General features: G+C 39.2%; 1 protein-coding gene across 1 annotated transcript in view; it reads right to left on the bottom strand.

Annotated features, from left to right (window-relative positions):
• COL24A1 (collagen type XXIV alpha 1 chain) overlaps positions 1-15,397 on the bottom strand; it is a 281,993-nt gene that overhangs the window by 157,240 nt on the left and 109,356 nt on the right. Inside the window, exons 20-22 of the mRNA XM_023758248.1 lie at positions 13,996-14,049; positions 2,860-2,913; positions 1,373-1,417 (exon numbers count right to left, since the gene is read on the bottom strand). Of these exons, the coding sequence (XP_023614016.1) occupies positions 1,373-1,417; positions 2,860-2,913; positions 13,996-14,049 (153 nt within the window). The remainder of the gene's footprint in view (positions 1-1,372; positions 1,418-2,859; positions 2,914-13,995; positions 14,050-15,397) is intronic.

Raw genomic sequence — 15,397 nt, 5'->3', positions numbered from 1 at the left:
CTGCTCTGTGAGTGACAGGGGGCAGCGCCCAACCTCCTGATCGGCCCTGCTCTGTGAGTGACAGGGGGCAGCGCCCCAACCCCCTGATGGGCCCTGCTCTGTGAGTGACAGGGGGCAGCGCCCCAACCCCCTGATGGGCCCTGCTCTGTGAGTGACAGGGGGCAGCGCCCCAGCCCCCTGATTGGCCCTGCTCTGTGCATCACAGGGGGTGGCGCCGCAACCTCCCCATTGACCCTGCCTTGAGTGTGACAGGGGGCGGTGCCCAACCCCCCAATCAGCCCTACCCTGAGCGTGACTGATGGTGGCATCGCAACCTCCCAATCCGCCCTGCTCTGTGCATGACAGGGGGCAGCGCCCCAACTCCCCAATCAGCCCTGCTCTGAGCCCGACCAGGGGCTGCACCTAGGGATTGGGCCTGCCCTCTGCCACCCGGGAGCAGGCCTAAGCCAGCAGGTCATTATCTCCCGAGGAGTCCCAGACTGCGAGAGGGCACAGGCCGGGCTGAGGGACCCCCCCTTCCCTCCCGAGTGCACAAATTTTTGTGCACCGGGCCTCTAGTAATAATAATAAAAGGGTAATATGCAAATTGGCTGAACGGCAGAATGACCAGTTGCTATGATGCGCACTGGCCACCAGGGGGCAGATGCTCAATGCAGGAGTTGCCCCCTGGTGGTCAGTGCACTTCCATATGGGGAGTGCCACTCAGCCAGAAGCTGGCTCATGGCTGGCCAGCGCAGAGGTGGTGGCAGGAGCCTCTCCCACCTCCGTGGCAGCACTAAGAATGTCCAACTAGCGGTTTAGACCTGATCCCTTGGGGGCCTAAGCCTTTAGTCGGACATCCCCCGAGGGCTTCCTGGCTGCCAGAAGGATGTCTGACTGCAAGCTTAGGCCTGATCCCCCGGGGAGTGGGCTTAAGTCAACAGGTGGACATCCCCCAAGGGGTCCTGGACTGCAAATGGGCACAGGCCGGGCTGAAGGACGCCCCGCCCCCGAGTGCACAAATTTTTGTGCACTGGGCCTCTAACATATATATATATGAAATTTGTGCATGGGAGGGGGGGTGTCCTTCAGCCCAGCCTGAACCCTCTCCAATCTGGGACTGCTTGGGGGATGTCCAACTGTTGGGGGCAATTGGGCCGGCAGGGGAGGGCAGTTGGGTGTGACCAGGCCTATTTTATTTGGGGGTATTGTTAGGCTATAGTTTGTTTTCATTTTTATCCTTTGCTATAACAATATTTGGTGCTATTGAAAAACATTCAGAGAATAGTTGTTTTAAGAGGAGCACTTCTAAAAAAATCTTTATTGTTGAAAGTATTACATTTGTTCCCTTTTACCTTATTTTTTTTGAAAATTATATTTATATGATACTTACTCGTGGCCCTAGTTCTCCAACGGGTCCCATTGGTCCTTCTTCTCCCTTAAAAAAATCAGAACATATCATGGCCTAAAATAAGTATTAAAAATATAAATCCTATTCTCTCTATTTATTTTGAAATCTGAAGCTCATTCTGAGACATGATGAAAGTAATTCTGTGATTTTTTTTGTATTTTATTTTTTTTCTCTGACAACCCCACATCTACTCTAAAAGAGACATGTATTGTTGGATTATTTTTAAATTAGTGGATGATATAAGTTATATATAGAAAAATGAGAGTGAATAACAGTGAAAATGATTAGAGTATCACAAAATTAGGATTCAGCATCACTAAGACCATGAATTAAGGATTACCTTTACCTTCTTGGACTCAATATCTCTCTGATACAGAGAGGAACTCAATTAAGTTTTTAATAGATAGAATCAATATGCATTTGTATATTAAACAAGTATTGGTACAGAATATGTTTGCACTTGCCACTTCATTCATTCAACAAATATCTTTTTGAGTCTTAGTTCTGTCTTAAGCCACAGAGATACAAAGATATATAGAATCATACCCAAATGGGTTAATGTCCAGAGTTTCTTCTTGATTAATTTACAGGTCCAATATTCTTGGGGTCAAATTAGTTATAATTTCATAAAATATAAAATCTGTACATACAAAACTGTATAGGTGAATAGAGAATAGAGAAACATAGAAAAAATAATTTTCTTTAATCCCCACACGAGGATGTTTTTATTGATATTAGAGAGAGAGGAAGAGAAGCAAGAGAAACATCGATGTGAGAGACCAACATTCAGATAGCTCCCATATGCACTCCGACCAGGTATCAAACCCACAACCTGGGTATGTAACCTGACCAAGAATCAAACCCGAGACCTTTCATTCCATAGAATGATGTGCCAACCGACTGAGCCACATTAGCTAGGTCAAGAAATTCCTAAAGCTAAATTTTTATACATTATTCTTTAAGAAAATAAAAAAGTAATAACAGTTTTTATTCCATTTATTGACATGTTTTCTAAATATTAGTATACTGATTTTTCACCTTCAAATAAAAGTTTATGTTACCACATCTGAAGAATATATACAGAACTTTCTAGAATTATATATTCTTATTTAGTTAAAAAACATTTTGCTCGATTCACAATTCAATAAAAACATAATTTATTGGGTCACAAATATGGACACAAATAGTAAATATAAATTCTACTACATATAAGTGAGATTCTAGGCTCAGATTCTTCAGATGTTCCATGGAGTCCAGTGACATAAATCACTTAATGAATTCAGAACACTGCAGAATGACTCCAAATCCCATCGCACAACTGCTAATATAAAATGGTAACTTGAAATCCTCTAAGGCAAAAATTGACAGTAAAGCAATGTTTTCTTTAAGCAAAAACTAATGTCCCACAAAAATTAAAAGGGGAAAGACTAAACAAAAAATTGCTGATTGGATATTTATTTCCTCCATACCTGAGTTCCTTTGAGACCAGGAGGTCCAGGAGGCCCTCTATTTCCAAGGACTCCCTATAAAAACAATATAAGCACACATAATGAGAACTTTAGCTCAATATTTTTTTAATCAGCATTAATCTGGAGATTGGCAATACTATTTAGTACCATTCATTTCTCATTAGGAGGTTATCAAAATGGGGTGAGTGGGTAGATGAGCAGAAAACTACAGAGCATGCAAAAAGTTGTGAAACATAGGATAAACTTATTTTAAACAGTATGTTAGTGTTCAAATAATCTCCCCAGTGTATTATTCTTCAATGAGACACCTTTTTCAGAAAAAAGCATTTCTAAATTTAAAGCAATAGTTCTCATTGTTAATATGATAATAGTACAATAAATACATAATAGAGGATTTACAAAGTCTGAAAACAGATAGAGGGGATATATAATGTTTTTATTTGTTAAGAGGCCAACAGAGTCTGGAATAAATCATTCATATACTAAATGTTCTTCAAATAATCTCCCTTCATGATACAAGCTGGTAAAAGGCAATTTATAAAATAAACTAACAATCTGAACATTATTAGGAATTTCAAAATTAAGAGAAAACCTTTTGAGAATCAAAATGCACGTTGTTAAAAATCAAATACTTGCTGAATAAAAATTGATTGAAGTAATTAAAAAAATATTCCTATTTCAGAAAATACCCTATACATCTTTCTCAACATGGCAACATTTTTCTTATTCAGAAGGGACATTAGAACTAATGGCACAGAAATAAAGAGTCAAAAGAGACTAATATGAACAATTACATAACAACAAATGGAATTACCTAGAAGGAATAAATAAAATTCCTAGAAACATACAACCTACCAAACTGAATCATAGAGAAATACAAAATCTGAACAGATCTATAACTATTGAGGATATTTAATCAACTTCCCACACTCACCCCCTAAAATAAGCCTGGGACCAGATGACTTCACTGGAGAATTCTACACAACATTTAAAGAATAATTCATGTAAATACTTTTCAAACTCTTACAGACAACTTATTCTATGGGGCCAGCCTGATACCAAAGTCAGACAAAGACACTGCAAGGAAAAAAATTACAGACCAATGGCTCTGATGAATATAGAAGCAAAAATCCTAAAAAAAAAATACTAGCAAAACTAATTCAATAACACATTAAAGGATCATACATCATAATTAAATGGGATTTATAGCTGAGGTGTGAGGATTTTTTAACAAATTAAAATCAATGTGATACACCACATTAACAGAATAAAGAACAAAAATAACATGCAGAAAAGCATTTGATAAAATGTAATAACCTTTCATGATAAAAACCTCAACAAACTAAAAATAGAAGGAAATTATCTCAACACAATAAAGGACAAATATGATAAGTCCACAGTTCATATCATACTCAACAGTGAAAAACTGCAAGCTTTCTTGAAAAGTCAGGAACAAAGCAAGGATGCTCACTCTAACCACTTTTATTCAACAATAGAGGCCCACTGCACGAATTCATTCACCAATGGGGTCCCTCAGCTTGGCCCGTGGGATCGGGCCAAAACTGGCTCTCCGATATCCTCCAAAGGGTTCCGGATTTCAAGAGGGTACAGGCCTGGCCAAGGGACCCCACTGGTGCATGATCAGGGCTGGGGAAGGAAGCAGGAGATTGGCCAGCAGGGGAGGGACCATGGGAGGGCTCTAGGGCGAGTCCAGCCCATCTCACTCAGTCCTGATCAGCTGGCCCAGCAGCAAACTAACCTACTGGTCAGAGCATCTGCCCCCTGGTGGTCAGTGTATGTCATAGTGAGCAGTTGAGCAGCCTTAGCATATCATTAACATATTATGCTTTGATTGGTTGAACGGCCTACCAGACGCCCGGACACTTAGCATATTAGGCTTTTATTATATAGGATAGTACTAGAAGTCCTACCTAGAACAATTCATCAAGAAAAAGAAAATAAGGCAACCAAATAGGAAAAGAAAAAGTAAAATTTTTGTTTGCAGATGACAGAATCTTATATATAGAAACTCCTAAAGATTCTACAAAAATTTTTTCAGAACTAATAAACCAATTTATCAAAGTTGCAAAATACATAGCATACAAAAAGTAGTTGTGTTTCTATACACAAACAACAAATAATTAAAAAAGAAAATGAAGAAAACATCTAATTTACCATAGCATAAAAAAGAATAAAATATTTAGGAATAAACTTAACCAAGGGGTGAAAGACTTATACAATAAAAAACTACAAAACATTGCTGACAGAAATTAAAGAAGACACAATGGAAAGACATCCCATGTTCATGGACTGAAACACTTACTATTGCTAAAATGTCCATACTACCCAAAGTTATCTACAGAGTCAATGCAATCCCTACCTAGATGTCAATGGCATTTCTTGCAGATATAGAAACATCCTGAAATTCATATGGAACTACAAAGGACCCTGAATAGACAAACAACCTTGAGAATAATGAACAAAGCTGAAGGGCCTCACAAAATGAATTGAAGACTTAAACATAAGAGCTGAAACTGCAGAACTCTTAGAAGAAAACATAGGCAGAAAGCTCCTTAACATCGGTCTTGGGAATGATTATTTTACGAGACCGACGCCTTACCACTTGGCTACCGCGCCTGCCCTCTTGGGAATGATTATTTTAGATATGACACACAGAAAAAGGAGAACACTTCCTGGCTGGTTTGGCTCAGTGGATAGAGCATCAGCCTGCAGACTGAAGGATCCCGGGTTCGATTCTGGTTAAGAGCACATGCCTGGGTTGCAGGCTTGATCCCCAGTGGGGGGCATGCAGGAGGCAGTCAATCAATGATTCTCTCTCATCATTGATGTTTCTACCTTTCTCTACCTCTCCCTTCCTCTCTGAAATCAATTAAAAAAATCTTAAAAAAAAGAAAAGAAAAAGGAGAATGAAAGCAAAATAAACTAGTAAATACTTATGCACAATCTATATATATAAAAGGCTAATATGCAAAGTGTCCCCTTGGGAGTTTGACCGGGAGACCAGGAGTTCGATTCCTCACTATGATGTGCGCTGACCACCAGAGGGTGGTGTGGAACATGGCTGGTGAATAGTGGCAGCGGTGGGGCACTGAGGGAGCGAGGGAAGGAGGAGGCGGGAGGTGGGAGGTGGGGAACCTGATTGGCTCTGATTGCCGGCCAGACCTAGGGACCCTACCTGTGCATGAATTTCATGCACCGGGCCTCTAGTCCTATATAATAAAAGGCTAATATGCAAATTGACCAAATGCCAGAATGACCGGTCGCTATGTCATGCACTGACCACCAGGAGGCAGACGCTCAATGCAGGAGCTGTCCCCTGGTCGTCAGTGTGCTCCCACAGGGGTAGCACCACTCAGCCAGAAGCTGGGCTCATGGCTGGTGAGCACAGTGGCAGTGGCAGGAGCCTCTCCCACCTCTGTGCCAGCAGTTGGACATCCCCTGAGGCTCCCAGACTGCGAGAGGGCAAAGGTTGGGCTGAGGGACACCCGCCCCCCCCCCTACCTGTGCATGAATTTTATGCACCAGGCCTCTAGTTAATAAATAAAAAAACAATCCCAATCAATAGAGTGAAAAGGCAATCTACAGAATGAGAGAAAATATTTGTGAACCATAAACCTGATAATGGTTTAATTTATAAAAAATATAAGAAACTCCTATAACCCAATAATAAAAACTAAATAATCCAATTAAAATAATAGGTAAAGAACTTTGAATAGACATTTCTCCAAATAAAACATACAAATGACCAACAGGTATACTCAACATCAATAATGAACAGGGAAATGCAAATCAAAGCCACAATGAAAAACCTACCACCGCACACCTGTTAGAATGGATACTATAATAAAATAAAAACCCACATACAAATAGAAAATAATAAGTACTGGCTAGGATGTAGAAAAATTGGAATGCTGTGCACTGTTGAGGAGAATGTAAAATGGTGCAGCCACTAGGAAAAACGGTATGGGGTTACTCCAAAAATTAGAAATAGAACTACTATATGATCCAGTCATCCCACCTCTGGCTATTTATTTAAAAAAACAACAACAGGATTTCGAAGTGCTATCTACATACACTCCCATGCTCATTTCAGCATGATTTACAATATCCTATAGGTGGAAACAATAAAAATGTCCATTGATGGATAGATGAATGAGTAAAGAAAATGTTTATTTTGGGACTACTAGAAATGATTTGTTATTCAATCTTTAAAAAAAGAAGGAAATTTTGACATATGCTACTACATGGGTGAACCTTGAAGACCTTATGCTAAGTGAAATAAGCCAGTCACAGAACTTTATTTTATTTTAAATTACTTTACTTATATGAGATAGTTGTAGAACCAGAATGTAGAATGGTGGTTGACAGGGGTTGGGGGAGGTGGAAATCGGAAATTGCTGTTCAATGGTATAGATTTTCAGTCACACAACAAAAAAACAGTTTAGAGATCTAAACTGTACAATAATGTGCACATGGTTAGTAATACTGTACTGTATTATTAAAAATATAGGAGAGTACATTTCATGTTATATGTTTCAACCACAATATAAAAAGTCTTCCATGGGTTTATTAGCATTGAAACATCTCAGATTTATATTTAAGATCTGTCACTATCTGCCTCCTAACTTTTCTTTTAAGTCAAGTGGTTTTACTTCTGCCCTGCATACTTGTATCCATTTTGAACCTATTGCATGGGATCTCTCATCCATTGGCTCTGCATGGCCAAATCCAACCCATCCAACTAAAATCCTAATTTAAAAAAAATTCTCAGAAAAATAGCCACATAAGTTATTCTCTCTTCTTGGGTCCTTATTATTCACCTATAACATGCTGCCTAGTAATGCATTTAACTTTTCACATAGAAATCTCACGTTTTCAGAGGATTACAAGTTCTTAGTAGACAGAAAACCAAGTAATTGCTTAACTAACTCAATAAATATTTCTGAACACAGTACATTCCCCATTATACAAACTTGATAAATATTTCTAGCTGACTAAATGCTGCCAGGAGGATAAAATGGTTAATATAAGAAATCTGTGTATAAATATCTTGATTTAGTGTATGGAATGTAAACCTTCAAGGCTGAATTGAGATCATCCCAGGGAAATATTTAGAGTTAAGCATTTTCCTTTTACCAAGTTAGCACACTTCCATCCATATTTTAATAGTTCAATGTAAAATTTATTTCTATATATTCTGTAACATAACCTGACAAACAGAAGTTATTCTCTAATAATTTATCAGAGATGTTATGTAATAGACAATAACAGCCTTTTACTATCCTTATTTCCATAGCCAAAGTAACAATACAAACCATTGTAGCAACAAATAATTTCTCTGTTTACTGGAAAACAGAGACTGGCAGTCACTTTTTGCAGTAAACAGCAAAGGATGTGGTTTTGCTAATGTTATGGGATACTTGAAAGCATATTTCCAAATTGGGTAGCTCAGCTCACAAGAAGGTTTGCTGAAGTGTTTTGTGTCTACACACACACACACACACACACACATATACACACACACAACCCCATAATTAATAGAACCATAATTAACACAAGTTTCTAATTGTAGTTTTAGTCTTTTAGTCAACTGGCAGAAAATGAAGAAAAAATAAAAGGTTTCTTTAAAGCTATGCCAAATTGCTCTGGAAAGAACCCAATTTGTTGCAAATAGGGCAACCACGTATTTCAAGTACAGTGGACATGATTTTCCTGATGACCACCTTCTATAGCCTACTTCCCAATCAATACCCATATATAAAAATAAAGTTAGTTTAAAGATGCTTCCATGATACAGTGTACACAACTAAAGAAACACATCATGCTAACAGGGTCAGTCTGTTTGGCTTTGCTGTTCCATTCTTTTTCTAAACAATTTCAAGGCAAACAGTAAGGACCAAGAAGAGAGACAAAAGCAGATCCTTCTCAACCTACAAAACATAAAATTATATCCTTCTTCCTTTAAACTATTCTGGTTCTTTTGATAATAAAATTATATCTTCTAGATAGTATTTTAAAATTAAGTAATGTGTATAAGTTAGTCTAATGCTGTTGGTGCTAATGAGGCGACAAAGTAATCCACAAAATAATTACTACCCGTTGGAAATTCAATCTTTGGGTTTCATGAAAATACCTGGCTTTCAGGTCTTTTGTCCCATTTTTAAGCACTGTAATTCTAAGACTAAAGGAAGTCATGGGAAGGAAGTTTCAAAGGTCACTATTAATACTTCACCTAGTATGATATATAGGCTTAAAATCATTAAATTCAATTATCACTTCCTCTTGAAGTAATTTCCAATATCCCAAGGCAGAATCTATTGCTCAATTATCTGGGCTCTCACAGCATTTCACCACTTTTTTACATAGCAATTCTTACAACATTTTGTGATTTTTTAAAAAAATTCTCACTAAATTGTAACCTCATCCAGGAGACGGACCATGGTTTAAAAATCTTTATAATCTACATCTAGTACTTGTACTAACACATAGAATAAACTCAATAAATGCTAATAAAGAATTCATAAATAAATAAATAAACATGTTTATATGTGTATCAAGTTCAAATTCCCGAGTATACAGCAGGTGAATGACTAAAAATAGACATAAAAAATTCACAACTCCATTCTCTATACTACATCTCTATCTCAGCTTCCCTTCATGCTACTATTTATACTTTTCAGCTTTCTTTACTATTAGTGATATTTTCTGCCTTGATGTCAAAAAGGTACTGCAAACTAAATATACCCAGAATCAAACTTCTTTTTTCCCCTCCTCCAAAACTGCTCCTACTCCTGAGCTTTTAATATTCTTTCAATAATCTATTCAGCCAATATCTATTGTGCTCCTATTATGTGCTATAGATATTGTGATTATTGTGATATGTATAAAATCAATTAGTCTCTTCTCTCAAAAAGCTTACAGTCTGATAGAGATATAAGCAAACCAGCAGTTATAATATATATAAAGATAAGTGCTTGATAGATTATTTTTTTCAGGAATACAGAGAAAGGTTATCTTGATTAGATTTGGGAGGAACAGGGAAAGCTCCCTGAACAATGTGGTATGTGATGTGAAGGTGTTAGCTAATAAAGTAGGGCACGGGAAGATAGAAAAATATCCAGACAAAAAGAACAGCATGCAGAGCTCTGTGAGATTTAGACAAGCATGGCACGGTTTGGTACACTAAACAGTTTAGCTGGAATAATGCCTTCAGAAGAGTGATGGTAAATCTATATCATGTGCCACAAAATGTTTGGTCAATAATAGGTCATGTATATGGCAGTGGTCCCATATGATTATACTGGAGCTGGAAAATTCCTATCGCCTAATGCTGCCATAGCCATCCTGAAGTCAGAGTGCAACACATTACTTGTGTATTTGCGGTGATGCTGGTGTAAATAGACCTACAGCATTTCCGGCCCTATGAAGATAGAGCACATACGATTATGCACATTACATAATCCTTTCGGATAAAGAGGGAATATGCAAATTGACCCTCATGCCATCACAAAGATGGCGGTGCCCATCGCCATAAGATGGCGGTGCCCAGTCCCCTCAGCCCTGCTGGAGTCCCCCTGTCCTTTCAGCCCCACCGCTGAGAGCAGACAGCAGGGCATGGGGACATGCAGACAGAGAGTGGACAGCAGGGCGTGGTGGCTTTGTTTGCGTGGTGGCAGCAGCAAAGCCCCCAGGCCCCGCAGACAGAGAGTGGACAGCAGGGGCGTGGGGGCTTCATCCACGTGGCGGCGGCAAAGCCCCCAGGCCCCACAGACAGTGGACAGCGGGGTGTGAGGGCTTCATCGCCATGGTGGTGGCGAAGCAGCCAGGCCCTGCAGAGAGCAGAGAACGATGGGGAGTGGGCCTAAGCCGTCAGTAGGACATCCCCTGACGGCTCCTGGATTGGAGAGGGTGCAGGTCGGGCTGAGGGACCCCCCGCGCCCCCGCATGAATTTCATGCACCAGGCCTTTAGTACTTAATAATGATAATAAAGGACTATGTTACTGGTTTATGTATTTACTATACTATCCTTGTTATCACTAGTTTATCGTGTACTCTTTCTACTACAGGGAACTTTGTGTAAAAAGTAAAGAAGTACAAGCCTTAACCTAGAAGCTGTGATTACTGAAGGATTTAAGCACAAGAGTGACATGATGACATCTATACTTTCCAAACATTATTCCATCAGCAACTTGGAAGTAGCATTGAAAAAGTGCCAGACTGGAGGCAGGAGGAACACTTGGAGGGCTATTACACTGATCCTGGTGAAAAATAAAGAGGGCCTAAACTACAACATTGGCAGTGAAAATAATTTTAAGGGCAAAGAGAGGAAATTTTGAGTCAGAGATCAGGATAAAGGTGGTAATTGATGGTATGAGGTCATTCAGGAGTCAAGAGAGAGTTTGATGCAAAACACATGTAGAACCTGAACATTTAGGAGAAAGAGGAATTCTTCCATGGAAAGAGAAAGAAAGGGCAAACATTGCTGTAGATAGGGAAAGTTTATAGATGGCCAATAGGGTTGCCAGATAAAATACAGGATGCCAAGTGAAATCTGAGTTTCACATAAACAATGAATAACTTTTAGTAAATGTTCCAAATATTTATTGCAACTGTGTTTTCTCACAAGTTTCCTTTCCCTGAATGCCATACATCTCACTTGTCTGTTTGCAAATTCCTACTCATTCATCATGTCAGATCAAGTGCTACCTTGTCTACAAAGTGTAATCTGAGTCCCCCAACCCTATACTCGTACAGTATTACATATTATATATTATTCATATCCTATCTAATAAAGAGCTAATATGCTAATTAGACCGAACAGCAGAACGACCATCTGGACATCCTTCAGGACGACTGTCCGGACCACCTCCCAGGTAAAGCTGGGGCTGCGAGGGCCAGCCAAGGCTGGGAAGGGCTGTGAGGGCCTGTGAGGGTCGGCCAAGGCTGCGAGAGGCTGAGAGGGCCAGCTGAGGCTGCGAGGGCCAGCTGGGGCCTCCTGCTGGGGCTGCGAGGGACAAGCCCCTGCACGAATTTTGTGCATCGGGCCTCTAGTGGTTAATATAAAGATTTTCCTGCATATCTTTCTCTAGATTGTAAGTTTCTTGAAAGTAGGGATCAGAACTTTTCACCTTTGTAGCCCTAGGGCAGTGATGGCGAACCTATGACACGCGTGTCAGAGGTGACACGGGAACTCATTTTTTTGGTTGATTTTTCTTTGTTAAATGGCATTTAAATATATAAAATAAATATCAAAAATATGTCTTTGTTTTACTATGGTTGCAAATATCAAAAAATTTCTATATGTGACACGGCACCAGAGTTAAGTTAGGGTTTTTCAAAATGCTGACACACCGAGCTCAAAAGGTTCGCCATCACTGCCCTAGGGCATAGCACCACAGTTGTTACACAAGAGGCAGCCAATAAATATTTGCTGATTGAAATGGATGTCCTATTTCAGATCTTCAGATAGTCTTTTCTAGCTTTTTTCTACCTCATTTCCTTGCCTTAAATTTATCTCCTATTTATTGCATTCTGACACAAGAGGTATCTTTTTAAAACATAAATCACCAAGGACACTTTACTACTTAAATATCTTTGATTACTTCATGATGCCCAGGATAAAGTAAAACTTCTTCATGATGGTATTGAATGCTCTCCACAATTTAATTCCAAGGATAAGTGGTGAGAGATCAGACTTTGAAATTGCACCTGGGTTAGAATCCTGGCTAGGTAGTGATAGTTATGTGACTGTGGAGGAACAACTTAACCCACTGTAAAATGGGAATAATATCTACCTAATAATGCTGCTGAGAAGATTAAATGAGATGTCTGTAAAACATTTATTATTGTACTATATAGCAATCTGTGAAGGGGATATGTTCCAACACTCTCACTGAATGCCTGAAACTGTGAATAGTATCAAAAACTAAATATATTGTTTTTCCTATATGTGTATACCTATGGTAAAGTTTAATTTATAAATTAGGAAGAGTAAGAAATTAACAACAATAACTAATAATAAAATAGAACAATTATAGTAATATACTGCAATTAAAATTATGTTAATGTGTTTGTTCTCTTTCTCTCTCAAAATATCTTATTATACTATATTCACCTTTCACTTATAGCTTCTCTTTGACATATCCAAATTGCAAGCATCACTACTCTTGCACTTTGGGGCCATTATTAACTACAATAAGGGTTACTTGAACATAAACACCAATATTGCCACAACCAATCTGATAAGCAAGACAGCTACCAAGTGGCTACGAGGTGAGCAGCACACACAGCCTGGATGCTCCGGACAATGGGATGATTCATTTCCTTGGTGGTACAGAGCAGGACCACATGAGATTTCATCACACTAATGAGAACATCGTGCAATTTAAATTTATGAACTGCTTATTTCTGTAACTTTCCATTTAATATTTTTGGACCATAGATAACCTTCCACAGCAGCTGTACTTCATAACCTGATAATTCTTCAAATTTCAGGCTTTTTTTCTTATCTTTCGATATCTTTATTTTCTCAATACTTTATTTATTATAATGTTCATTCTATGTCAGCCTGCTTGACAAAGCTTGGTATTTAAATTTTTGACAGTAATGGCAGTTTAAAATGCTTAGTTTTTTTAAAAAAATATTTCATGCTATATCAATTCCAGCACACCTAGGCTTTCTTTTATTTTAATCTGTGGATACTTTATGAGCATGAAAGGGTTTTAGTGGTCAGAACACTTACATCCATTTATTATATACTATGGCTTTTAGGTGTGTCTTTTTCATCTCTTTAAAAATACGTTTTCAATGATTTATGTGCTTTTCAAACACTGTCATCCTAATCTAAATCTAGACTAAACCAGAAAAAGAGTTTTTCAATGACCTGAACCCAAAAGACTGGATAACATACTCTAACTCAACCAAGGACACCACAAGAACCCGACATGCAAACTACTTCCTGATTATCCTGAAACAAGATGTACATAGTTCATTAAATGCACCTGAGACACCTCAAAAATGTCCAGAAATGTTCTGATTTCCTAATATATTTTTTAAGCAATTCATTGAAGTATGAGATAGAAAACTATAGATATCATACTTTTTTCTTTTTTTACCTTTGATCCTTCAGGGCCATTTTGTCCAGGAATACCAATATCACCTGGAAAACCCTAGGGAACATAAAAATGAAAAGTTTATTCCATAGCAGATTACTTTCAATCTATTAAGCATATAAAAACTCCTGTTGCTTTTCTCGCATGTCCAGTTAGAACAATTTGTACTCTTCAAAAACTCAATATTAAAGGTTAATTGTTAGGCAGTTAACATTGGAATAGATTGGGGCCTTGACTTACGAGTGTCTTGACTAACGAGTTTTTCGAGATACGAGCCGTCTCTCAGCCGATTTTTTGCTTTGAGTTGCGAGCTAAAATTCGGGTTACGAGCCAGCTTCAGATACCCCACCACTAGTTGGTGCAGTGAACGTCACAGTGAACACCACAACATCAGCCCAGCATCACGTGTTTCACTCGTTCACTTTTGATTTGACATACGAGTAATTTGAGTTACGAGCTCCGTCACGGAATGAATTAAACTCATAAGTCAAGGCCTCACTGTACTAAACTTACAAAGTGTACTAAAACAGAGCTTGCTATATCAGGCATTCATGAACAATCCCCACACCTCTAATCCAGTCTAAAGGAGTGGGAGTCTTATTCAAAAAATGATCTACAACTTGGAAAAAAAGACAAAAGGTCTGTAATAGGCCTTTTAAATGCCACATAGGACTCATGGCCACCCAAGGACTCACTGTTTACTCACTACATGGTAGCTGGTAAATTTTTGTTAGGTAGTGGTATAAATAACTAGTGTCTGATGAGAAAAATAACCCCAAAGATTATGGATTAATATACAGGGTTTTAATCAGTTTTATATCTAACTCAACTATTTTATTCTAGCGTTCCCATATCTAATCTAATAAAAGTGAAACATGCAAATTGACCACACCACTGCTATGCCCAAAGCCACGCCCACCAGCCAATCAGAGCAACTATACGCAAATTAACCCAACCAAGATGGCGGCCGCAGCCAAGGAGCTGGAGCAAGCAGGAGGCTTGGTTGCCCTGGCGATGGAGGAAGCCAAGCTTCCTGCATGCCCTGGCTGGCTGTGGCCTCCACTGAAGGTAACAAAGTTTCAATTATAGAAGATAAATAAATCCCAGATACCTGCTTCCAGCCAGCCTCCACTGTGAGCTTGGGTGGCTGGGGGCAGTGGCCAGCCTGCAAACAGCCATCAGCCCCTCATCCAGGCTGGCCAGGCACCCCAGCAGGGACCCCCACCCTGAAGGGGGTGTGGCAGGTCTGAAAACAGCCCTCAGCCCCTCACCCAGGCTGGCCAGGCACCACAGCAGGACCCCCACCCTGATCGGGGACACCCTTCAGGGCAAACCAGCTGGCCCCAACCCATGCACCAGGCCTCTACCCTATATAATAAAAGGGTAATATGCAAATTGACCCTAA

Source organism: Myotis lucifugus, unplaced genomic scaffold, assembly GCF_000147115.1.
Source record: "Myotis lucifugus unplaced genomic scaffold, Myoluc2.0 scaffold_126, whole genome shotgun sequence".
NCBI classification, from domain to species: Eukaryota; Metazoa; Chordata; class Mammalia; order Chiroptera; family Vespertilionidae; genus Myotis; species Myotis lucifugus.
The sequence above is the reverse complement of the archived record's forward strand: the minus strand, read 5'-3'. Positions and strand labels throughout refer to the sequence as shown.